Source organism: Hyperolius riggenbachi, chromosome 1, assembly GCF_040937935.1.
Source record: "Hyperolius riggenbachi isolate aHypRig1 chromosome 1, aHypRig1.pri, whole genome shotgun sequence".
Classification (NCBI taxonomy): Eukaryota; Metazoa; Chordata; class Amphibia; order Anura; family Hyperoliidae; genus Hyperolius; species Hyperolius riggenbachi.
The window spans coordinates 541,434,220-541,461,270 of NC_090646.1; the positions used below are offsets into that span (position 1 = coordinate 541,434,220).

The window sequence follows — 27,051 nt, forward strand, 5'->3', positions numbered from 1 at the left end:
TTGGCAGTTGCTTAACAAACACAAACAAAAAACAATACAAGGACAGACAGTGTGAATATTACAAGTTAAGGACATTATAAGTATAGTGGCAGTAAGCAATGTGAGAATTGTTCATGTTTAGTTCTGTGCTGATTATGTTCATTATGTTCTCCTGAGCTTTAAGAGACTCTGTAACAAAATTTTCAGCCTTATTTCTTCTATCCTATAAGTTCATATGCCTGTTCTAATGTGGTCTGTCTTGCTGCAGCCTTTTCTAGTTGCACAGTGACTGTATTATCTCTGTTATATGATCTAAACTTCTCTCCTCTGTCGGGCTGAGGCAGTCAGACTGGAATGTGCAGGGCTGCTTGTGATTGGATAGAAGCTATACACACCCTCTCCAGGCCCCCTGCAGGCTCTGTATGACTCACACACTCTGCTTATGTGAGCCTATTACAAGCTGGTTAGTTTGTTTGTAAACACTGCCTAAAACTGGCAATTACAAGCCAGGTTTGCAGCAGAGAGTGGCAGAAACAGCACAGAGGGGCCCAGGAGAACATAATGAATAGAATGGTATGCTTTTTGTTGTAAGAATTTTACAGTACAGATTCTCTTTAAAAGACACTATGGTTTGTTTTAAAACTGCATCTGTGACAGAATGATGAAATGTCAGTAAAAAAAACAAACAAAAAAAAACAGCTCTTAAAAATGAACATCTGGTTTGGACTTACCTGGGGCTTCCTCTAGCTCTCCTGTAGCCTGCAAGGTCCCTTAGGTCCCTCTGTGGTTCTGTAAACTTGGCTACTTTGGCCGAAGTCATGAGCAACTGTGCATGTCTGGTCTATCTGCACACCTGGCTCGATTACGTGCTCAGTGCTATAAGCCTCCTGCGCATGCTCCGTTCAGTCTTTCGAGAATGACTTATGGCGACGAGCGGGTGATCAAGCAGAGTGTGCAGACAGGCCACGCATGCGCAGTTGCTCATGACTTAGACTAAAGTCAGCAGGTTTACGGAGCTGCCAGTGGGACCGGGGGGAGGGGAGGGGGGGGGGAGGGGAAGGGGGGGGAGGGACCCAGAGAATGCCAAGGGACATAAGGGCTGGCGAGCAATGGGGGGTCTGAAGGAAGCCCCAGGTAAGTGCAGATTTTCATTTTTAAGAGCATCATCACTCTGTATATATTGTTCTAGAAACAGAGGAGAACCATAAAAGAATCACATACATTTCTCTGGGAATGAAGGAATCTGTAACATTTGCAAAATTTGGCCAAAGATGTCCCTTTCTCAAGATCTACCCTCAATTATGGGTTACATTTCACATGACAGAGAGATACTGGGGATTCAATTAGCATCCTTCTGAAAATACTAGTTGCCTGGTTGTAATGCTGCTCATTTAGCTATAAAATGTTCTGCATCACTGACCAGGTACAAGTATCCATGAGTATCAGAGATCAGTCAGTAGATCACCTGATTTCCATACTAGTCCCAGTTGATTTAGAAAGGATTATATTTAGAGAACTAGCATTTTTAGAAGGATGTCAGACAGACTCAGCAATGCTGGTTTCCGTATAAACCAATGAATGAGGTCACTCCAGAATGAAGTGCTTTGCTCCGTGCAGCTGTGAATGTGTCTATATTCGCTTTGCCAGTGAGCAATTTATGCCGATACTCCTGTATCAAGCTGATCCAGCAACGCTTTGTGATCTGGATTTCAAAGATTGGTGGTGGACCTTGTTTGGAATGGTGTGTTCTTTTCTGTTACATCATTTTTTCTGAACCCAAGTTGTTTAACCTTTTATGTCTATATTTTTCTCATAACTGGTGCACTTAAAAATGGCAAATACTCTCTGTCCTGACTGGTTTCTAGGGCAGAGATGACCATTTTAGGATAAAGGAGAGGTAGTCATTTGTAACGGGTGCTCCAAAGGTTAGTAAAACACCACCTGAGTAATTTGCTTCAAGGAACAGGGAAAATGTAACTGAACAAAGTTTTCATGTAAAAGTTGTTTTAAGAATATAAATATGGATAAATTTGCAAATCTATGGCATAGCCAGGGCTGTTTTAAGCATAGACAAACCATGCACATCCCTAGGGTGACACCTACAGGAGGGAGCACCATGGAACTAGTCTTAGCACACTGTGTTTTATGGAATTCTTATACCCAACTTCTAGTTTCATTAAAGGATACCAGAGCGAAAGCCTCTGGTAAAAACTGAAGCTGTACTGGAGATGAAGCTATACCACGTAGTGATGTCACAGAACAGGAGCGCGTTTCGGTCGGCGTGAGCACTAATTGGAGATGCAGGGGGAGCGAGTGCGCTCCTGTCCTGCGGCATCACTCGGCGAGGGGGAGCAGAACGGACATACTACGTATGCGCGGTGCCCCCCTAACCCAGTACAGCTTCAGTTTTTACCATAGGCTTTTGTATCTGGTATCCTTTAATAAAGGGATCCATGGCAATTTTAGTTAAAGCAAGAAATTTCAATGCTAGTTCTTCCCCGCTCTGCGCCTGATCTGGGCGCCCCCATAGACATAATGTTGTTATGCCTATGGCCATGCAGCAGTGTAATTGCTACGACTCATTCAGGAAATCGTAATTAACAATGCTCAGAATGTGAGCGGCAGCAGTGTGAGCCGTCATTTGGCTCACCCAGCGCCAAAGTGACTGGACAATAATTCGTTTACGCATTTTAGTACCTAAGGGCTGGTTAAGACAGACATCTGAACCAGCCACCCCCAGCAGCCTGGCATCTCTTTCCAAATGCTTTTTTACAAGCTTGCAAAAAAGCATTTGTCGGCTTTTGGTGGCCTATCCAGGCATGCCGAGTTTGTCATCCCCACAGGGGGGCACGAAAGCATGGCAGTAAACGTTCTAGGAGATCGGCTAAACACCAGGCCAAATATTACTAATTAGCACATTCTAAAAATCGAAATGCAGCAGTTGTGCAAATGACGGTAAACGTCGGTAAGCAATAGTACAGTCGGCTGTCCATTTATCGGAATGGACAGGATTTAAACGCTGAACGCCGCAGCCGTGATTTACCATCGCACAACCATCCATCTGAACCAGCCTAAATGGTCACTGCTGATTATCATAATGAAGATATGGCAAGTAATAATAATGTGCTAATTAGTAGCATCTAGTCCAATTATAATTAGGGACCTTACACAAGATCAAAAGGATTGGGGGCACCAAAATAACCAGAAATGGCCTGGGGCATATCTATTGTGAATCAAGAATTTATGTTTTTGTTAGATGAACCCACAGATTTGTATTTTGTTATTGCTTAACGTGATAGGAGATATAAATCTAAAATGTATAACATGTTAGTATATACATCTTTATATAAAAATAAATGGAGTGCATCCACAACTAAGAGTGATTGTTAATGTCACCATTTCCCTGGTATTTTGGCTCATTAACCTCCTTGCCGGTTATTCCGAGCTCAGCTCGGAGTAACCTGCGCAGGAGGATTTCTCAGGCCCCGCTGGGCCGATTTGCATAATTTTTTTTTTGTTACAAGCAGCTAGCACTTTGCTAGCTGCTTGTAACTCCCGATCGCCGCCGATCCGCCGCGCTGAGCCGCCTCCCCCCCTCCCAGACCCCTGCGCAGCCTGGCCAATCAGGGCCAGGCAGCACTGAGGGGTGGATCGGGATTCCCTATGACGTTCCGACGTCGATGACGTCGGTGACGTCATCCCGCCCCGTCGCCATGGCGACCGGGGAAGCCCAGCAGGAAATCCTGTTCTGAACGGGATTTCCTGCTTACTCCGATTGCCGGAAGCGATCGGAGTGGCTGCGGAGCTGCCGCTGCTCAGCAGCTATCTACATGATTTAAAAAAAAAAAAAAAAAATGTGCTGCGCTGCCTCCTTGCCGGGGGAATTAGACCGGCAAAGAGGTTAATTATTTATATTTACAAGGGTAAGCAGGGTTTTATAAGTCTCCAGAGCAATGAGCAGGTGTGCCTTGATATTCTACAAATCTTTCACAGTAACAGATGTGTCATAATATTCCCCGGGAACAATCACAACAGTAGATAGGCTATTATAATCTCTAGAATATAATTCTCCAAAAAATGTTAATTCACTTTCAATTGCACATCGGCATGTTAAGTAAGTGAAACACCTTTCTAATGCCCTAGAAATGATTCCTAAATGATTGTTACCAATGGATTCTCTTCTCCTTAGGCAAAAATACTTCTTCCCACTCATTTCCTCACAGTTGGACAAAACCAAAACAACCTTTTAACACTTTCCTTACTCCACCCCCACCAGACACCAACACCATATTCCTCATGCCACATGTTGATCAGCTGAATACTTTGCTTTACACTTCACTACGTTTATTTTTATATACTTATTGTATTTATAAAGCACCAACATATTATGCAGCGCTGTACATAGGCCCATATGCAATTAACTTTTTCTCCTAAGTTTCCTCCTAAGAGATACATTTTCATCTTCTCTTTAAAATAACTTTTCAGCACTTTGCAATTGAAAAAGTATCAAAAAGTAAATGAAAAAGTACTATCAAAATTATTTTAAGTATTTTATTGTATACTGGTTGTTTAAAAGGCCTTATACTGACAAGGTGTGAAATATCACCAAGTAGAAAACTCAGGAGAAAAAGTTAATTGCATATGGGCCATAGACTGTGGTAACAGTTTCAACATGCAGCCCTTTACACCAATCCAACTGTAATGATCGCTGCTGCAGCAGGTGTTGCTGGAAGTAGTAGTGCTGCAGCTCAGGCAGTTCTGATCTCTTTCCATGCAAGCTGCATAGCTTTGTCTGCCTTCCACTGCTGTCAGCTTGTGACTGATTATCATTCACCTGTGTGGGAATCTGCATGTCTGCTCCCATTGGATGACCTCAGTATAAAGATCTGCTTCCTGCAGGACTCCTCGGGTTTTCATAGCTTCAGTTTAAGCCTGTCTTGCTGTCGCTTCAGCCCCCGATCGTGTTTCTTGTTCTAAAGATACTTTGCTGGTTTTGCATCATATATTGGTTCATTGCCCATATATATATGCATACCAGCACGTTTATTATTTTCCTTGTATTCGTGTTACGTTGATACATCAGTGTCGCTGATGTATACGTACACGAACTGTTTATATCCTGTGTGCAGTTAGTCAGCTTTCCAGCACGTTTTGGTAGTTTGCGCGTATCGTGAGCACCCGTGCTGAGCTAGTATCCTGCTCCTGGTCCTGTTCGTGGATTGCGTTCATCTCTGCGAGGAGATAACGAATCCTTCTGAATCCTGTCCTGTTACCGTTTGTGGATTGCGTTCATCTCTGCGAAGAGATAACGAATCCTTCTGAATCCTGTTCTGTTACTGTTTGTGGATTGCGTTCATCTCTGCGAAGAGATAACGAATCCTTCTGAATCCTGTTCTGTTACCGTTTGTGGATTGCGTTCATCTCTGCGAAGAGATAGCGAATCCTTCTGAGTCCTGTTCCCTGTATTACTCCAGTCCTAGTCAGCGTTCCTGCTTATGTCATATATCGGTTCATTGCCGATATATACATATGTTAGTCAGACGTTACAAATAGTTTCATTGATAGCTGTAATTGTAATACGCTAGGAAAACATGATTATTGTATATTTGTCTGTGTTACGTTCATCTATCTTGATCCTGCTATTTCCTGACTATCCTGTCCTGTCTTTGTGAGGCACGCCATCGCTGCAATCGCATTGGCTGCCTCATTCCAGTCTGTCTTGTTTTGGACGCTTGCTGTCGCTAAGTAGCCGCTAGCTAGCAAGCGTTCATTCTGTCTACCTGTCCTGATCTCCTCAGTCCTGGTTTATGCGCTCAGCGCTACTTTGCGCTGAGACGTTATAACGAAAGCATTGTTTGTGGCTGTCAGATCTGCACCGGCTCTGTGCGCCACAATCTCCTATTGGAGTCAGTCCTCCCCTCCACTATACTAGGGATAGCCTGTTTCCTTGTGCTGGTGTGTGTACCTCCTCCACGCCAGCTCATGCGTTGCATGCTGACTGTGGAGAATACACCACCAAGCCTCACATTATGAAAACCCCATTACCAATCCCCATTGTGGGGGGGATTCCCAGAAAGTATGACACTGTTAATTATGGTTCCTGTTCCTTTAAGAAATTTGAAGAACTTAACTCTGAAACAGAAAATGAGTTTTTCTCTGAATGTGCCAGGTTCCTGGCCAATCCCGATCTCCAAGCGACTCCTGTTTCAACCTGGGCACTCCAACTAAGTTATATTTTGTTTAAAGGGGAATTATTCCAGTGGGCATTTGATGTTCTCAATCATTCCGATTTGAAAGAGAGACCGCTGGAATTTCTAGCGTTTGTGATCCATAACTGGTTGCGCATAGATCCATTGCCTTTTCCTCTTAATGAACTCCTGGCAGCAGGCCAATCAGCTTCTCCTTCAATTGCTTGCAAAAATGTTCAGCAAGCAGAAAGTGTTACTGATAATTTTTCTGCAGCCTTGAATAAATCACCAAAAACAGCAGGGTCTAAGGCAAAACGCAAACGTTCTAAGAAACGTGTCCGATCTGCAGAGTCGTTATCCTTAGCGACTGAGACCTATAATGAGATTCTGCCATTAACAGATAATGAAATGCAATTGTCTTTCAGGGGAGTTAAATGGACTTATGAAACTACTAATGAACTTTCCTCCCTGGCTAGGGAAAATAAAGATTTTTGTTTAAAAGAATTATCTGAGTATGATTATGAGGAGATATTACAGAGTATTGAACAAATCAATTTATTTGTGAAGCAAGGAAAGTTTACATACACTACAGTTCAGCACTTGCTACAGGTATTGGAGATTCTTAGGAATAAGGAATCTGCCAATCACCTGCTAATTAACCCAATATATGTCCCTGCTACAATCATATCTGCAAACCATGATCTGCCTGTTAAGTATGCTTGGAATCCTCCATTTGAGAAAGGAGAGATGGAAGCTCTGGTCAATGAATGGAAGAATGATTCAAGTTCATTTTGTCAATTTTACAGTGCAAAAAGTGAATTAGTATTGAATGCATGCATTAAGTCTGCCTATAACCTAATAAAAACTGGTGTGTGTGGGTATGACTTTGTGGCTCCATTGATTGATGTGTGGGAACTGATTTTGGATGATTTTTATGTGACTCCGAATTCGCAAATTTGGCGTTCTGACCCGCCTGCTTCAGCACCTTTGGCTGATTCAGCAGGTGATTCGGAGCTCTTTTTGTGTGAAATTGAAGTTCCTGCAATTCCACCCTGTACCATGGATAACTCAGTGTTACTTACCAGTAAAACAGAAGCCACTGATACATTCTTAACCTTGCCCTGCGCAAATTTCTCAGCAGAGAATCCAGAGGTCCGGCTGACTTCCGAGTCCAGTCTAGCCAGTACTCATGACTCTTTGTTCAGTGAAACAGACACCAGAAAAATCTTGCCTGCCTCTGCAAACACTTCTGCAGAAATTACCTGTGTTAATAAAGTTCAACTCCTGTCTGATCCAGCAGATGCCAATAGATGCACTACATCAGTTTCCGAGTCCCAGCAATCCTGTCTAGAAACCTCAGAACCCCAGCATCTGAATTTTCCAATTTTACAAATGAATGGTGATTCAGATGCGCAAACATTGTGTCTTGATCTTCCTGTTTCTACACCTCGCTCTAGTTTCGTGAATAGCTCAGAGCATCTGCTATGTGAACCTGAAATCGCAGAATTATTACCTTGTTCAGAAAATATTCCAGTAAATTTGCCCTGTATCGTGAATAGCTCAGAGCATCTGCTATGTGAACCTGAAATCGCAGAATTATTACCTTGTTCAGAAGATGTTCCAGTAAAATTGCCCTGTACCATGAATTGTGCAGTAGATCTCTCCAATGAAACTCAGGTCACAGAATCATTATGCTGTCCAGCAGGTGCTTCCATGGTTTTGCCCTGCAATCTGGACTGTTCAGTGATCCTGTCCAGTGAAGCTGTGGTCGCAGAGTCTTATGCTTCACCCAGTACTTTGGATACTTCAAACCCTCTAGCAGAGGAGTCTGAGGCACTGCTTACCTCAGTTGGTGTTGCAGTAATATTCACTTGTCTAGCAGCTGTTTTGGAATTACAGTCTGCTCTAATAAAACTTGATGAATTTCTGCCCAGCAAAGCAGAAGCCATTGAAATATTGTCCTCGTCAGCAAGTGTGTTAGATACCTTGCCCTGTACACAGTCTGATTTAACCAATGTTGTTGAGTCCCTCTCCAGTGTTGTAACAGCCGAGGAACTCCAGCCCTGTCCTCTGAATGTTTCAGAAGTCTTGCCCTGTAACATGGATAATTCTGATTCTCTGGTCAAAATAATAGAAATCTCAGAATTTCAGTCCGGTCTGATGAGTGTTCCTGAAACCCAGCCCTGTATCCTGAAAGATTCTGGTTCTCTGGCCGCTGTGGCAGAGGTTCCAGAGTCCCCTTCCTGTCCAGGGAATTCCTCAGTTTTGCCTAGTCCAGTGGGGGCTGCTGCAATACTGACTTGTTATGCAGCGCCTCATGAGCTCCAATCCAGTGTATTAGATGAGTCTCTGTCCAGTCCAGAGGTAGTTGTGGAGTCCCTATCTGGTTCAGTGCATACATCAGAAGATTTGTCCTGTCTTGTTAGTGCCCCTGAATCTGATTTGCTACTGACTTTGCTGGAATCAGCGACATCTAAGTCTGATCCTGCATTCTCGTGTAAAAGTCCAGTAGTTGCGAAGTCTAGTCATGATGATTTTTTTTTGGCCAGTCCTGGTTTTGGTCCTGTCTTGGCTGACCCTGAGGCTCACAGTTCCTTAACATGCCCAGAGGTTTCTCTTGTGCCAGTGTGCCCAGATGTTCTTTGTGTGCCAGAATGCCCAAGTGTGTCTAAGGTGTTAGCGTGCTCTGATGCTTCCTTAGTGGGAACATGTTCTGATGTTGCCAGTCTGCCTGCATGCCCAGAGATGGTTCTGGTCCCTGAAAGCCCTGATCTTGATGTTTGTCCTTGTGGCCCTGACTCGGGAATTGCCCTAGGTTCCATAGGGGTTCTTGATAGTTCTCCATGTGAGCCTAAGGGGCGTTCTGACCTATGGGGATCTCTTTGGAGCTTCAAGGTGTTCTGGGAGGTCTCTGAGAAAACTTGTCCTGGTGCCTTGGACTGGTTCAACAGTGGGTTTTGTGTTGGTAAAGACAGTCCCGGTGGGCATTGCAAAGGCTTTGGCGTTTTTGAACGGTTCCTGGAAGGCGGTGGGTATCGCTCAGGGAGTTTCGGAGGGCTTTCTTCTGGAAATCATGGTTCTGATGGGTGTCACACTGGGGCTTGTAGTACTGATGGGCATGGTTCTGTAGGTTCTGGTTCTGATGGGTCCAGTCTTGTGGGGACTGATTCTGGAATTCGGTCTTGCCGGGCTGTCCCGGTCATCATGAATTATCAGTCAGACTGTTTTGTTGGGAATTTCAGTTTTGAAAAGCGTCTGGAATCCGCTTTTAAGGGTGGGGGTACTGTAATGATCGCTGCTGCAGCAGGTGTTGCTGGAAGTAGTAGTGCTGCAGCTCAGGCAGTTCTGATCTCTTTCCATGCAAGCTGCATAGCTTTGTCTGCCTTCCACTGCTGTCAGCTTGTGACTGATTATCATTCACCTGTGTGGGAATCTGCATGTCTGCTCCCATTGGATGACCTCAGTATAAAGATCTGCTTCCTGCAGGACTCCTCGGGTTTTCATAGCTTCAGTTTAAGCCTGTCTTGCTGTCGCTTCAGCCCCCGATCGTGTTTCTTGTTCTAAAAGATACTTTGCTGGTTTTGCATCATATATTGGTTCATTGCCCATATATATATGCATACCAGCACGTTTATTATTTTCCTTGTATTCGTGTTACGTTGATACATCAGTGTCGCTGATGTATACGTACACGAACTGTTTATATCCTGTGTGCAGTTAGTCAGCTTTCCAGCACGTTTTGGTAGTTTGCGCGTATCGTGAGCACCCGTGCTGAGCTAGTATCCTGCTCCTGGTCCTGTTTGTGGATTGCGTTCATCTCTGCGAGGAGATAACGAATCCTTTTGAATCCTGTCCTGTTACCGTTTGTGGATTGCGTTCATCTCTGCGAAGAGATAACGAATCCTTCTGAATCCTGTTCTGTTACTGTTTGTGGATTGCGTTCATCTCTGCGAAGAGATAACGAATCCTTCTGAATCCTGTTCTGTTACCGTTTGTGGATTGCGTTCATCTCTGCGAAGAGATAGCGAATCCTTCTGAGTCCTGTTCCCTGTATTACTCCAGTCCTAGTCAGCGTTCCTGCTTATGTCATATATCGGTTCATTGCCGATATATACATATGTTAGTCAGACGTTACAAATAGTTTCATTGATAGCTGTAATTGTAATACGCTAGGAAAACATACTTATTGTATATTTGTCTGTGTTACGTTCATCTATCTTGATCCTGCTATTTCCTGACTATCCTGTCCTGTCTTTGTGAGGCACGCCATCGCTGCAATCGCATTGGCTGCCTCATTCCAGTCTGTCTTGTTTTGGACGCTTGCTGTCGCTAAGTAGCCGCTAGCTAGCAAGCGTTCATTCTGTCTACCTGTCCTGATCTCCTCAGTCCTGGTTTATGCGCTCAGCGCTACTTTGCGCTGAGACGTTATAACGAAAGCATTGTTTGTGGCTGTCAGATCTGCACCGGCTCTGTGCGCCACAATCTCCTATTGGAGTCAGTCCTCCCCTCCACTATACTAGGGATAGCCTGTTTCCTTGCGCTGGTGTGTGTACCTCCTCCACGCCAGCTCATGCGTTGCATGCTGACTGTGGAGAATACACCACCAAGCCTCACACCAACCAACCAACATCTTCATCTTTCTGCTATCGGCCTGCCCATCCATTCTAAATGACCGCTCCTCCTCTCTACAGGACTCAAACTCACTCCAACTTTCTCTTCTCTGAGGCCAGGGTCACACTTAGCAGAGTAGCATGAGTTTTCCCCATAGCACATAGTGGAAAACTCATGCGATACTGCTAAGTGTGACCCTGGCCTAACAGCTCTCACTGCCTAAGTTTCACTGCATTTATTTGTATTACTTATTTCTAAAGCACACCTCACTATCTGCACTCTGGACCCAATTCCCATTCATCTCTTGAAATAGAACTGTCACAAATGTGTTCAGTGCCAGCTTCATATTGCAAAATACTACTTTGTCTACTTTTCACTCTTTCAAGTCTTCTATTTGACATTAGTGGGCTCAGTGACTTCATTGACCAGTAGGAAAACTCTGAAGCTTAGTTAACTTTTTGTCTAAATACAATTTTCACGGTAGATAGACAGTGTCTGTTATCACCTTCCACTGCCCAGATTTGTGAAATTTTTTCTTTAAGGCTAGTGCTTTTTTGGGGGCACTGACTGTTCTGCTTAGGCCTGTGACTGTGATTGAACTGTTAGTGCTGGGAAGCAAAGTACCAGCCATAGAGTATATAGGTGTCCACTCACTACTGAGTTATCAGCATGGCACATACAGTATCTCACAAAAGTGAGTGCACCTCTCACATTTTTGTAAATAGTTTATTTACAAAAATAGTTTATTTTCATGGGGAAACACTGAATATATTACACCTTGATTCAATGTAAAGTAGTCAGTGTACAGCTAGTATAACAGTATAAATTTGCTGTCCCATCAAAATAATGCAACACACAGCCATTAATATCTAAACTGCTGACAACAAGAGTGAGTAAGTGAAGAATGTAAAAAATCTGCCCAATTATGCATTTTCCCTCCCCAGGGTCATGTTACTTGTTGATGTTACAAGGTCTCAGGTGTGAATGGGGAGCAGGTGTGTTACATTTGGTGTTCTCTTTCTTACACTCTCTCATACTGGTCACTGGAAGTTCAACATGGCACCTAATAGCAGGGAAGTATCTGAGGATCATAAATAAAAGATTTGTTAAAGATGGCCTACGCAATAAGAAGATTGCCAACACCCTGAAACTGAGCTGAAGCACAGTCACCAACACCATACAATGGTTTAAAGGGACCGGTTCCACCCAGAACGGGCCTCGCCATGGTCAACCACTGAAGTTAAGTGCACGTGCTTAGCATCGTATCCAGAGGTTGTTTTTTTGACACATGATTTTTGGCAGCATTGCTGCAAAGGTTAAATGGGTGGGGGGTCAGTCTGTCCGTGCTCAGACCATATGCTGCTTACTGTATCAAATTGGTCTGAAAGATGGTCATCCCAAAAAGAAGCCTCTTCTAAAGATGATGCACAAGAAAGCCCACGAGCGATGTTCTGAAGACAAGCAGACTAAGGACCTGCAATACTGAAATGATGTCCTGCGGTCTGATGAGACCAAGATAAACGTATTCAGTTCAGTTGATGTCAAGCGTGTGTGTCAGCAATCAGGAGAGTAGTACAAAGAAAAGCGTGTCAAGCCTGGTGGTGGGAGTGTCAAGATTTGGGGCTGCATGAGTGCAGCCGGCACTGGGAAGCTACAGTTCATTGAGGCAACCATGAAGAAAAACATATACTGTGACATACAAGGCAGAGAATGATCCCCTCACTTCAAAAATTGGGCAGCAGGGCAGTATTTCAACATGATAACAACACCAAAACACACCTTCAAGACGATCACTACCTTGTTAAGGAAACTGGAGGTAAAGGTGCTGGACGGGCCAAGCAAGTATCCAGACCTAAACCCTATTGAGCATCTGTGGGGCATCCTCAAACGGAAGGTCTCTAGCATCTACCAGCATCATCATGGTGAAGAGGAAGAGGATTCAGTGACAACCTTTGGCTCTCTAATGAGCTCCATGCCCAACAGAATTAAAGCAGTGTTGGAAAATTATGGTCAGCACACAAAATATTGACACTTTGGGCGCTATTTTGACTTTCTTCACTTAGGGGTGTACTCACTTTTGTTGCCAGTGGCTGGTTGTGTTTTTTCTTACTTCTTTTGATGGGACAGCAAATGTACAGTTATACAAGCTGTACACTGACTACTTTACATTGTATCAAGTGTCATGCCTTCAGTGTTGCCCCATGAAAAGATATGATGTTGACAAAAAGGAAAGAGGTGCCCTTCCTTTTGTTGTAAATATGCTTTTCATTAACCTCCTTAGCGGTAACCCCAAGTCAGGGTCGGGCCGGAAATCTGTAGCTAATGGCGGTAAGCCCCAGCAGAGGGGTAAACCCGAGTTGGATCCATAAGAGGTGAGTAATGTGTAGGGCTGCTGCAGATCTATCTAGCAGTATGATTTTTTGGATCTGTGGTGTTGAAAAATTGCACCGCTTTCACACACTAAAATCCAGAAATAATGATACCGCCAGGGGGGTAAATGACGCTATTTCAATGTTCCTTTTCATTATAGCTTTAGAACGTCACAAATAATACATTTTCTACGCCAAATTAATCTCTTAAGTATTTCTAAGAAAACTTAGAACGAAAAAAAAAGAAAAGAAAATGTGTCCAGAGTTTCCAGCATGACTTGGCTGTTCCTAGTGGCCAGATGTGTCTGGAATGGATGTGATCAGGATCAGCTTTGCATGATACAGTGTCCTCACCTTTGTCCATCCTGGGACTTTGCAGTGTGCTCTGCACAATGTGCTCTCTTCAGCCTCACAGTGCATTTCTGTGTAAGCTCAGGCAATGAGGCAGATCTGGAAGATATGTCAGATCACACGGCCCCAGTTTATAATATGAATAAATAACACTGAGGCAGCCAGCCAGAAATTGCTTTCTTTATGCTTAAAGAAAAACAGTCATGGAAACTGTGAAGCCCCCTCTCATGCACACAGCGGACCACGCCTCCACAGGAAGGGCTTTATTCACTATTTACACTACAGGGCTACACTGATGTCAGTTCAGATACAGGATTCCAGTGTAGCCTCAGTACTTGAACTTTCTATCAAATTCCACTGCTAAGGGGGGAGGTCTGGTAAGTTTACTCCCAGCCACCCTCCACTTACTTATTACGAGCACCAGCAAAATATTAGAAAGATGAGAAGGGTCTTACATTTCATTCACTACTAGGGAGCTATTGGTTCAGGCTGGAACACACGCTTATTTTTTTCAGGTTTCAGTTCATGCTCTCATTCATTTCTTTGTTGATTCTACCTTTGCAATTTAGACTATGGGTTGCACAGTTGGTGGTATATTTTTACTGCAACTTGTTGTCTACTTTTACTGCACTTCACAAGGCAGCTGCCAAAGCTACAGGAGCCATAGCAGTCAAAGTGCAACTTGGAGACATAGGGTGCAATGGCAAAGTGGTGGAAGAGTCTACAGCCTGTTCAGCCAAGGTCAAGAGTACCAACCTCCTAGGAGAACAGAATCTGCCAACCATCCACCTAGCAGTTCTGTACATTTACTAAGTACCAGAAATGATACTAGTACAGTTCTGTCAGAATCTGCTAGATCACACTCCTCTGTTCCATCAAGCAATCAAAATTTAGAATCGGGGAGCATTAATAGCCAAAGGCCACGAGAGACTACTGGCCAGGTATTGCCACAGGCATTGAGAGCAAGAAGCACTGGAACTGATGCTACAGCACAACCGAGGACCAGAGTGGATGGTGCAAGAGGAAGACCTCAAAGTACAACTCGTCCATCAACTGGACAGCAATCTCAGAGAGTGAATGCTACTGTCAATGGTGCTAGACAGGATGGAATGCAAGGAGATGACCCATACAACCCATATAAGAACAGCGAAGATAATCTCTATCGTAACTATTTGGATACCTATGAGAGAAGAAGAACAGCTCTAAGGCGGAGGCCTGGCTATGGCACACGATTCTATCATTATGGTAAGAAATAGGTGCAGTGCATGAGACAGATGTGTGACTGGGGCTATTGTACTTCATAATGGATGCAACCAAAAAATATACTTATATTGTCCATATCAGCCGTTCATAGTCTTGCTGTTATTTATCTAGTACACTATAGAAAATGAATGATTACACCTCATTTGGTGCCACTGATAGACACCGTATTTCCCCTTTGGACTACCATTTTTTTCATTAAAGAAGCTTGGTGGCAGTGGATCTACAAATGGCTTGGGTTTCCCACAGGGTTGCTAGCCCTATAATTAATTATGACAAAGCTGCATACACATGTATTATTATATTTGAAAGAGTACACAGTTTAAGTGCACCTACTACATTTTCTTTTGACATTTATCTCAACAAGTATTGTTTGTATGTGTATGTCTGTTTGTATGTAAGTACAGTATGTGTGTGTGTGTGTGTTCGTTCCTGTGCATTTGTGTATTCTGTGTTTCTGTGTTTGTGTCCTCTGTGGGTAAACATATGTACAGTGTACACCCCTGAGGATTTGTGTATTGTGTGTATCCTTTGTGAGTATACATACTGTATGTACACTGTATGTGTGTCCTCTGTGAGTATACATATGTACAGTATATGTGTGTATGTGTGTGTCCTCTGTGAGTATACATATGTACACTGTGTGTGCGTGCACATATGCATACTTTTTGTTAATGTATGTACAGTATGTGTATGCATTTGTGTATTTTCTTTTGTGTGTGTCCTCTGTGAGTATACATATGTACAGTGCGTGTGTACACACATGTGCGCTTGTATGTGTACTTTGTGTTATTTTGTTAATGTATGTACAGTATGTGTATGTATTTGTGTATTCTTTGCATGTGTATGTGTGTCCCATTCTTTTTTGTGTGTGTCCTCTGTCAATATATATATGTACAGTGTGTGTGTGTACACGTATGTGCATGTATGTGTACTTTTTGTTAATGTATATACAGTAAGTGTATGCATTTGTGTATTCTGTGCCTGTGTCTTCTGTGAGTATACATTTCTACAGTGTCTGTTTGTGTCCTTTATGACTGTGAGTATACATATGTACATTGCGTGTGTGTGTGCGCACACACATGTGCATGTATGTGTACTTTTTGTTAATGTACGCACAATATGTGTATGCATTTGTGTGTTCCATGTGTGTATCCTCTGTGAGTATTCAAATGTGCAGTATGTGTTTGTGCCCTCTGTGACTGTGAATTCTGTGTCTGTGTGTCCTCTGTAAGTATACGTGTGTGTGTGTGTGTGTGTGTGTGTGTGTGTGTGTGTGTGTGTGTGTGTGTGTGTGTGTGTGTGTGTGTGTGTGTGTGTGTGTGTGTGTGTGTGTGTTTGTGCGCACATGTGCGCATGTATGTGTACTTTTTGTTAATGTATGTACAGTATGTGAATGCATTTGTGTATTCTGTGTGTGTCCTCTGTGAGTATACTTATGTACAGTGTGTGTGTGTCCTCTGTGAGTATACATATGTACCTTGTGTGTGTGTGCATGTATGTGTATTTTTTTGTTTATGTATGTGCAGTATGTATATGGATGTGTTTGCACCCTGTGCTTCAGTGTGTGTGCATGCTCTGTATGTATTGTTATATTGTATGTGATATAAATTTCACTTCACCATGACAACAAATACATCATTAAGTACCAAGACACTATACGCCCAAGGTTACCCAAACTAAAGCTAATGAGAGTAAAGTTGAAACTGGAGAGGCTGTCTGACACTGCTTACCCTGAAATACATGATAGGTGAACACAGCACAGGTCAATTCATTTCAATATTTTTCATAAACGCATCAACAGGCACACAGCGCTTGCGATTATAAATATTATATAATTCGTTGCAGACACCACCAAGCTGAGTGCATTAATCTGACTCTCATTTTGTATATGTAACACTGCCCAGTGCCCACTTATGGATTTAAAGATCCATCAAGGGCTTATATGTCAAACAGTCCCAACTAGGATGCGCTTCCGTTTTAGATTCTTGTGTTCAAAACATGAGCAAGTTCAGCAACGCTTCCTCATAGTAGATACTTTCCTCCACCAAGATATATATACATACTGTATATTTCAAGTTTTATTAATACGTGAGCATTTCTGAGCAACTGTTTATGAATGATATTTGATTATTCGTAGTCTAAAGAATTATGTTGGTATGAAAGGTAAATAACAACATTATTGAATCCAAAGCAGTCTTTCCTTTTTTTTACAATTTCAAGTACTGTACATTTACAGATGCACAAAATCTATGCCTCCCACCTTCACTGCTCAGTATGAGGGAAATCTGATTTCTGGAGAGCTGGATGAGGCTGGAACATCCAGCATGAGGTATTTGCATTCTCAGCTAGACTTGATAACATGAAACACATGAAATCTTGTTCAGTGATGTGCATGTACAGGCGAGAGTATGTGTATAGCTGGTACATGCCATTGGCAAACGCAGGGGGGATTACAGCTGCCAAGAATCCCCCCTCAAACCAGGGCGGGTGCAGTGTCTGGGGACAGGCACAAGTTGAGACACCAGAATATCGGCAGCTATCTTGCAGCTCACAGCATTGACCCCTTTCTTTCCCTGCTACCGATGACTTTGGATAGAGCAGCAGCGTGTATACAGAGCATGGAGCAACTCTGGTGAACTTAAAAGAGACAGGTGTCCTGTTGGGTGAATGCTTTGTTTAGCAATGTCGGCTGTCCTCATTATTATCTGTATTCAAACTGTTCCTGATCTATCCCATTGTCGATCAGGAGCAGATCAGACATTTAGGAAATAAGTATCAGATCCTGTCAGTCAGACGGGGAAATTGCATTATGTGTACCTAGCATGATGTCCTACCATATTATTATACTGTATTGTGCGTGGCTGAGGGAGACCTTTCAGGAATCTCCCCCCCCCCCCCCCCCCTTGAAAATCCTGGGTTTGCCCCTGCATGCTGTACACAATCTCTCCTTACAAAGCCAGCATGCTGCTTTATGTATAACATTATAATCTGTGCAATCTGTTATAGCATTCCTCATTCTGGTTCTGTGTGTAATGTCATAGGCTTGCAGGAAGGTGCAAAGACCAGTCAGGATATTTACATTGCAGCAATCTGAGGCAACAGCTTTCACTTATTTATTTTGATTTTCATCATTTATATTAAAGAAAACAGAGTTCGTTACTACAGCAAAGTCCCGCCCGTGCTGGACTTTGCAAGCTTCACCATATTTCCACCTTATTGGAGTAACCATAAAACAGGAATCTAGGATTACATTGCGTGACAAAAACAAGCAATGTGACAAACAAAAGAATTGGGTGGAATGTAAAATCAGCATCAGAAGTGCCCAAGCTTTTTTATCATGTTGGAACATTTTGGAAAGTTGATTGCTCCATTTTATTTGGAGTGAAGCACATTCAAGCCTTTCATTGACTAAATCCTGTATATTTTTCTACAGTGAGTTGCTTTTTGCTCATATAATAATTGTTCCTAATGTGCTGCAGTATGCGGGCAATCCAGACAATGATCATAGATGAATATAGGTCAGTCCCCCCATTAAGTGAGCGGTCACTTTTGGGGGGTCAGGCAGCTGGATTCCCAGTGTGGCGTGCTGGGCCAGATGTCCCCCCTTTAGCCAGGTTTCCCCCCTTTCACAAGAAGCCTTTACTCACCTCCAAGTCTCCAGCGATGAGCCGCAATAGCCCCCTTCGCTCTCGCCGGCATCCCCGCTCGTACTGCTGCTCAGTTCCAGGTTGTGGCTTGATGACGTCATCAAGCCGGGACCTGGCACTGATACCAGAGCGAGCGGAGATGCCGGCCAGAGTGGAGGGGGGTGCAGATCGTCAGGGGAACGGCAGGAAAGGGAGTGGATCCTCTTCTTTCCCCCCTACTGCCGCAGCTATTGCAATGGTTACTACAATCTGCCGGTAATCGTAGTGATCACATGATCAGAAGCTATATGCGATGGCTTCTGATCACTGAGGGGAGATGTCAGCTGTCATATGACAGCTTAATCTCGGGTGCGCATGATCACGTCGGGAGCGGAAACGGCGGGCGGCGTAGATCCTACGCCGCATCAGGCTAGATCAGAAACAAGTGCGACGTAGGATCTCATAGAGGCGGTTCAGAAAAGGTTAAGGTGCCCATACATCTGTCGATCTGCCACCACATCGACAATTAAATAGATCCCTCTCTGAATCTGATCTTTTGCCTGCACACACACTGCACACCAATTTCCAATAGTTTTCAACATGAAATCAATTGGAAATCGCCCTGCTGCCGCCTCCAAGTGTGTATGTGACATCCCCATGCAGATTGCAGTGTTGAAGGCTCACCTGTCATGGTGGGAATTCTCCACTGATGTCTGGTGTCACCATGGGCACCTGTACCATGTGACACTGGCTCATGTAGTGATATAGCTACATGCACTGGTGTCACGTAGTACAGGTGCTCACAGTAACTCTGGATACCAGAGGAGGTCAGGAGTCAGGCCAGCAGACAGGTGACACTTCAAAATTGCACACGGACACAGATTAGACACATACTGTATACACTTGGGGGACATCACCAGAGGTCCATCAGCCATCAGGAAATTGAACGCCATTACCACTGTGCACCTGATTGAGCCTTGGTACTGAGATTTTCCACCATGTCCTATTCTTTCAACCAATTTCAGACAGAAATTGATTGAAATATAAATCGGGTCACCATATTTCAGCACTCATTCTCCTCCAATTCGATAAAATTATCCCTTAGAAGCTCACTTGCATTTGATCAGTTACATGACCTGAATGTAACTTCTCAGTGTCAATGTCTGTGATTCTTAGAATAACAATCAGTTAATAACCATCTGTGTAGAAGACATAAGAGATGTGCCAAAAGTGGCTTTTATCTAAGAGAACAGAAGTAAGCATCTGAATAATGTCTTCCTGAAGAAGGGTTGGCCAGGGGATATCAGGGCTGTGCATACAGACATGTGATCCTTTCCCAATCTAACCATAAACAATTAGATTGAGAAATAAACAAATAACATTTGTAGGAGGTTACATAACTCCGCTTGGAAGCATTCTTCAAAAAAATACTTTAAAAGCAACAACTGATCAAGCATAAAAAATATTTTTAACTAGTGACCTTAGCCCGTTTAAAAACAGGCTCTAGGTCTGTCACTGGCGCATGTGCCCGCCCCTCCTGGCCCCGTCTGCACGTCATTCCCCCAGCTCAGTGTCGCTGTGTCCCTCCACATGCGCACAAAACAAAAAAACACACACACAGGGTCATGGGACGCAGAGACGCTTGTCTATTATTAAGTAGGATATTGGATTTGGGGTTGTATTCACATTGATACAAATGCTGTGGGCATAAAGTATGTGGCAATTTTACCGGTACTTCTGGAGAAATTAGCTTGACCTGTGCTACCTAAGTAACTGGTGCTTGACCAAGGTACCACACGCTACCGTACTTGATCGGCAACTTTACCAACTTTTTGTGAATACACCCGATTATCCTTTTAGGACATTTCACAGGGCAGTTTATAAGCACCAAGCAAGCTTAGTATATCACGTGTTGCTACAAAGTTAAAGCAGTTTGTAAATTACCTTCATTGTACTAAAGTTCTAATTCAACACGCAGAGGCAAAAATGAAGCAGTGTTTTTGGAGTCATGTGATCAGGGTAGAAAGATTAGGTGTTAGAGAGTGTAGGCAGGGCCGGCCCTAGACTTTTTGCCGCCTGAGGCAAATTTTGAAAAAATTGCCACCACCGCCCTCTCCCCCCCCCCCCCCCGCCAAGCTGGAGGGGTAGCGGGCAGGACGGGGGTATTGGGCCTAGTGGTGGGAAGGGGGGTCGGACCCCCCCTCCCTCGCCTGGGTCCCCCGATCTGCGCTCCCCTCCAATACAGTGGGCGGCGTTGCAGAAAGTGACGTCAGTGGAGCGCACATTGAAACGAGGAAGAGGTGAGTGATCCCCCGCCCGTGCCTCTTACTGTCGGCTGCTTACTCACTATTTAAAGCTGGAGGGGAGCGCAGATCGGGGGACCCAGGCGCTCCTCACCGCTAGGCCCAATACCCCCGTCCTGCCCGCTACCCCTCCAGCTCGGCGGCCGCCCCCCCCCCCGCACCCACGGACGGGCGGATGCCGCCCCTAGAAGTTTGCCGCCTGAGGCAAAAGTTTCACCCCGCCTCATGAGCGGGCCGGCCCTGAGTGTAGGGAAGGTTAGTGTGATAGGTAGGTTTTGGTTTCACTGTTGGTATTAGTGCATAGTGTGTATAACAACAGTGTATAATGATAGTGAAATTTTCATCACAACTTAGTATTACTGTCAATTAAAGGATTAAGGCTACTGTTAGGGACAGGCGATTACAGTAAGTGATAGAAAGTTCCTGGTATCTTGCCCCAACATAAGAGCCACAATATCAGAAACTCATGTAAGAAGGCTCTTTACACAGAATTTTTGTTTGGTCAGTGTTGGCTCAGTAGTTTAGGGTTTTCTTTCTCTGTCCTATTCAGATTGTTACTGTATGTATACTGAAGAGTGTTTAAAATAACTTTAGGCCCTGGTTAAAGTGGACCTGAACTTTTGCACAGGACAGAAGGAAAACAGAGAAATGCACCCTGTATGTATTTAGAGTGTTTAGCCTGTCTAATCCCCCTCATCTGTGACTAATCACCTGTGTAATTTGATCTCTCAGCTGTGCCAGCTTGGTGCCTCGGCTAATTTATAAACACAGGATGTTAACCCTATGTTTGCTTTCATGAAAGCAGGAAGTAGACACACTGCAGAATTGTGGCTGGATTTGTATCAGCAGTAGCAAATAAATGTTTTTCTTAAAAGGTTATTATGCTGTTGCTTATCTTTTAGAGCAGAGAGGAAGTTCTGAGTTGTAGGTTTTAACCACTTCCCCTCTGTCGGGACAAGTAACTATGTCCCTGCATAATGCCACAACTCTGTGCAGGGGCGTAGGTACTACGTCCCTCCCGCCGCACCCCCGAAACTCGGTACTGCCGCTCATTACCGCCGATCGTTAGCCGCTAGATCAATGAATGGGAACACAAATCCCATTCATTGATCTAAGTCACCCTGTGAATGGCTGCAGCCGTCTATTCAGACGGCTCTGCCATTCACAAATCCCGTCCACGTAGTGCTTCCGTTTCCATACTAATATTACGGAGCTGAAATCACCACTGAGGACATCTCGTGGCCAAATTGTAATATTACATCCCCTTTTTTTCCAGTTAATCATCCCTAGTTACCTTTTTTTTTATTAACCCCTGACCTCCCACTCTCCCCTAAAGTTACCTTTTTTTTTTAAATTAAAAAAATACAAATAAAAAAAATACATAAATAGTTACCTTAGGGACTGAATTTTCTTAATATGTATATACAGTGGTTTGCAAAAGTATTCGGCCCCCTTGAAGTTTTCCACGGAGACAACCTCAGTATACACTGCTATACTTTAGGTAGGAAACAAGCAGCAGTCCTGGTATAGCTGGTTAAATTGTGTGCTCTGAATGAATCCCCCACAGCTTATACAGTTGTTAATTGCCTGAACTAATTAGCATATCCCTTTTGAAGTGTTGTAATCATGTACAAACATTGAGTAGGGGTTGATGGGCTTCTCCTGGCTCATTTTTTTTATGTAAACAAAGGCAGTGATACCTAACAATAGCAAGTAGCAGATTTGTCATTACCTAATCAGTTGCTCTGTTTACAAATAATAAAGCCAAAAACGTGTTGGTGTTTGTGTGTAATTGCATGCAGCTGTGCAAAGCTATAGATCTGAAACAGAGGTCATTGGCTCACATCCCGCAATGCTCAAGGGCCCGATTTACTTAGCCAAAGAGTTGCAAGCTAAGAACCTTCAGCTGCCGTGTAAGGTAGTGAGCGTCTAATGATGTGATCACATCCTGCTTGGCCTGAAATGCCCCCATGATGGTAGCTCACTACTACCCATCAGGACCAGCAATCTTCTCTACTGAAATGAAGAGGGATAAAAGCCCATTCATATAGATCTTCCTGTTCATTAAGCAAATGCAGAGTGTGTAAAAAGTTTGTAGCTCTTTATTCAGCAATCCATGTAGGGTGACCAGGAGGAGGGAGGAGCCACCAAGCGTGTATCCCCTTCCCTCTGAACCAATACCAACTCACATGGCTTCAAACATAGTGGATGTACATTGCCAGTTGGTCTAAAATCATTCCATGCATATCTGATTGCCACTTGTTTTCCCCCAACATGGGGCACCTTACCCACCTCTGTCTTCATTCCCCCAAATGGTAGGGATAATTGAATGGGTTAGCTTATGGTGCTATCTCCACTCCCCCTTTCCACATCAATAAGGGGTGATCAAATAGCCATCCCATCCCAGGTGATTGTAATGAAAAAACACCAACACCAAATTAAAAATATTTTACTGTAAAAAAAAAGCCATCCTAATGTATCCTAGTGCCCAGTGGCATTCATGCATAGAGATCATGACAACCCGCACCATACATCATTGTCAATCATGCCGTCTTCATCTTTTTTCCTGCCTTGATCAGAATACAATTACGCTGCTATCTGTATTTTCTGCAAAGACCTGATATTGGCATAAATGGACCTTTGTTGTTTAAGAAGAACTCCAGTGAAAACAATGTAATTAAAAAGTGCTTCATTTTTACAATAATTATGTATAAATGATTTAGTCGGTGTTTGCCCATTGTAAAATCTTTCCTCTCCCTGATATACGTTCTGACATTTACCACAACGTGACATTTTTACTGCTGGCAGGTGATGTCAGTGGAAGGCGATGCTGCTTGTTTCATGTAAACAGCGGTCATTTCCCACAATACAATGACAAGACAAGACAAATAACATTTATATTGCGCTTTTCTCCTTGCGGACTCAAAGCGCCAGAGCAGAGCAGCAGCCACTAGGGCGCGCTCTATTGGCAGTAGCAGTGTAAGGGAGACTTGCCAAAGGTCTCCTACTGAATTAGTGCTGGCTTACTGAACAGGCAGAGCCGAGATTCGAACCCTGGTCTCCTGTGTCAGAGGCAGAGCCCTTAACCATTACACCATCAGCCAACTGCCAGGTTCACAGACAGGAAACTGTCAGGACCATGGTCCTGACATCCTACTGTGGGAGGGGTTTCACCACAATATCAGCCATACGGAGCCCCCTGATGATCTGTTTGTGAATAGGAAAAGATTTCTCATGGGAAAGGGGTATCAGCTACTGATTGGGATGAAGTTCAATTCTTGGTCACGGTTTCTCTTTAAATTCAAATAAGCACCAGTAGGAGAGTTGAATAAGACTTATTTGACATTTGCACTGAACATTCCCATTGGTTTTGAAACCATGAAAGAAAATTACAGAGGAAGAGCAAAAGAATGCAAGCCAAGAAAAGAAGATAATCTTATGGATTAGGATGCTGCATGGCACTGGATTATAAATTGTGATAGTTGTTAAAATAATTTTAAAGACACGTATGTGTTATTTTTCTTTGATTATTTTTTTTTCAAAATGTTTTTCCCACTTTTTAACTATAAATAATAAAGAAATAAAGCAACAGTCCTTCTTTTACTTTTCCACATGGGTGGAGTGGCTATTGGGTAATTTTCTATTCAATTACCAACTCATTTTCAGGGTGAAACTCAGGTGTAGAAGAATCCTTTGTGCCTCAATATTTGGACAATGGGAAGTGGGGAGTGAAGGCGGGACTGCGGTACCCTATACTTACATTACATCTGGGTACTTCAGCTTACTGCCCTTCTATTTTATTAAAAGTACATGTGTTATGACCAAGCACCGCTGTTCTGGCTCAGTTACCACAGGGAACTTTCCATGGTGCTGAATATATTGCATGCCAAGGACATATTGGGCCATATGCAATTCACTTTTTCTCATAGGAGATAATTTTTCATATTCGATTTAAAATTACTTTTTAGCACTTTGCAATGGAAAAAAATACCAAAAAGTAGATGAAAAAGTACTACTAAAATTATTTTGAGTTATTGTTTGCTTGCTGGTGGTTTAAAAAGCATTTTATTTGCAAGTTGTGAAAATATGATCTAGGAAAAAACTGAGGTGAAAAAGTTAATTGCATATGGGCCTTTGTTGTGTTCTTCAATCTCTCTAAAATTGGTGTGTGATCAAATAGCACCCCCACATCAGCTAATATGTACAGCAGTTCTCCTTACATATATGACCAAAGAGTAAAAGTTGGAGTCTGTAACTCACTAGTGTTATTAGTATGATTAACTTACTAGAATACTTTGGACTTAAGGGCCCCCTTTTGATTGCAGTCTGACAGCTCTTGTGTTGACTGCAGTCTGGCTCCTGTACTGTTGACTGCAGCCTGGCTCCTCTCTGTGTTGATAGCAGTCTTCTGTTGAGTTTGAAAATTCTCTGGAAGGAGTTGTCCTCATCGAGCTGCTAGACAACTAACTTCTTGTGGCCAGCTCTGCCTGTATTTATAGATTAGATTGACAAAAATTATCTTAAAACATACCTGAAGAGTATCTGTATACCATGTTTATTATTGCAAGTTTTATGCTTTGTAATATACATTTCATGACTTTTTCAATAAAATTCTTTGAAACTAAAAAACTAAAACATACCCAAAGAAAAGAATGGGATTTGTAAATGTTCATGTTCAACATTCAGCAAATCTGCAATTGCATGTTGAGTTTGTGACTATATAGCTTTACCACATTGTTGTCTGTCTAGGGAATCTAAATTAAAGTTGGCCGTAGGCATTAGTGAACTAATTGACATGCAAGCACAATCCAACCACCCTTAAGCCATGTTGTCTACCCATAAATACATAAAGGTTTAACTCAGCTTGACATCCATGTTCATGTGTATGAAAAGCCTAGGGGCAGACAAGGTGAATGGGGTCGGATTGTGCTGGTGCCTACTATGTCAGGATGAAGGAAGACCATACAAGACTGATTTTTTAAACCTATTTGAATGATGATTAGTTATAACAGAAGAGGACAGCGCTATGATCTATAATCAGTTGTATTTACTCCAATAAAACTCCTATAAGAGTACTAAAATAGTCTGTTTAAAATTCCAAGGTTAAAACATATGAAAAAACCTCATACATATACTCCTATGCATCCTCAATAATCCTAGTGTATTGGTACCAAAGTGTATCAAGCTTGTATATACACGCACCACCATTCATACAATGGAGCCACCTGAGTTTTATGTATCTCCAACCTAATAGAGAGGGCTTATATAAATCCTTTCCTCCCTTTTCCTCAATAGGTATAAGTATAGGTACACAGTGAATATGTTACTTACAACAAGTATACTCTGAGCAATAGGTTCAATTGTATTCTATGTAATCAGTTCCGCAATCGGTTTCCACAATAACTTGCGGCTCTTGCAGCTTTAAGGCTATTTTGTATAATCAAGTTCCGCGTTTTGCTTTCCGCAATAACTTACGGTTCTTGCGGCTTGAATAATCCTCAGTGCGTTCTCCGGCCGGTAGCCTCTCCTGTAGAAATCCGTGCTGGGCTTGGAATCACCTGTTTCTCCGGTAAACGCCTGTGTAAAAGAGTTCAGGTAGTCTTCCCGTAACTCTACTTGCTCACTGATGCGGCTTCCGGATAGGTGGCTTGCTGGGAGTGACGTCACTTTCCCTCCGGGCTCCTGCGCTCCACCTTGCGCTTCAACGCTGTTGCTGCTTCCTCAATTGGTACGAGCAGGCTGCGTATAGCGTATTGTATGGCAAATGACGGTGCCAGTTATTGGGGTGCCTTGAATGATGATGTTAGCTCCATGTGCAGTTGTCAGCTGTATGCATTGATTGGAGGTTGACAGTACATCCTGGTAAAATTGTTTAAATTTTTTTGTCTGTTGGAATGTTTAGTCTGCTTCAGTGAACATAGTTTAACCACTTGACGACCACAGTGCTAACCCCCCTAACAACCAGGCTGTTTTTTGCAGCACTGGGCTGTGCAGGCTTTTCAGCCTCCTGCACATCCCAGCTATGGATCCCAGCGATCGGACTCACCTCCTTTTTTTGTCCCTAAGGGGACATGCCGCCGGAAGGGGTCCGATCGCTGCAGCAGTTTGTTTATTTTTTTTTCTTCAGCCTCATCGATGCTCTCTCTCTCTCCCCGTCCCCCTCCCTCTCCTTCCTCCCTCCCCTCCGCCCACAGAATTGAACAGAACGGCGAACCGTCCTGTTCCACCTCTCATAGGCATCAGCCTATGAGAGGACGGCGATCCCCGGCCAATCAGAGGCCGGGGATCGCCGATCTCGTACAGCGCTGCCGGGGACCACAGCGCTGTACGGATGTAAACAAAGTGGATTTCTTTCCCCTTT

At 43.4% G+C, this 27,051-nt stretch overlaps 1 protein-coding gene across 4 annotated transcripts in view; it reads left to right on the forward strand.

Moving 5' to 3' along the window:
• Window positions 1-27,051, forward strand: part of LOX (lysyl oxidase) — a 165,881-nt gene that overhangs the window by 42,610 nt on the left and 96,220 nt on the right. The window contains exon 1 of one of the 4 annotated variants that reach the window (XM_068247007.1): window positions 14,071-14,743. The exons of the other annotated variants lie outside the window; for them this stretch is intronic. Coding sequence (XP_068103108.1) covers window positions 14,071-14,743 — 673 coding nt within the window. Of the gene's footprint in view, window positions 1-14,070; window positions 14,744-27,051 lie in introns of those variants that run through there. 4 annotated transcript variants of the gene reach the window in all.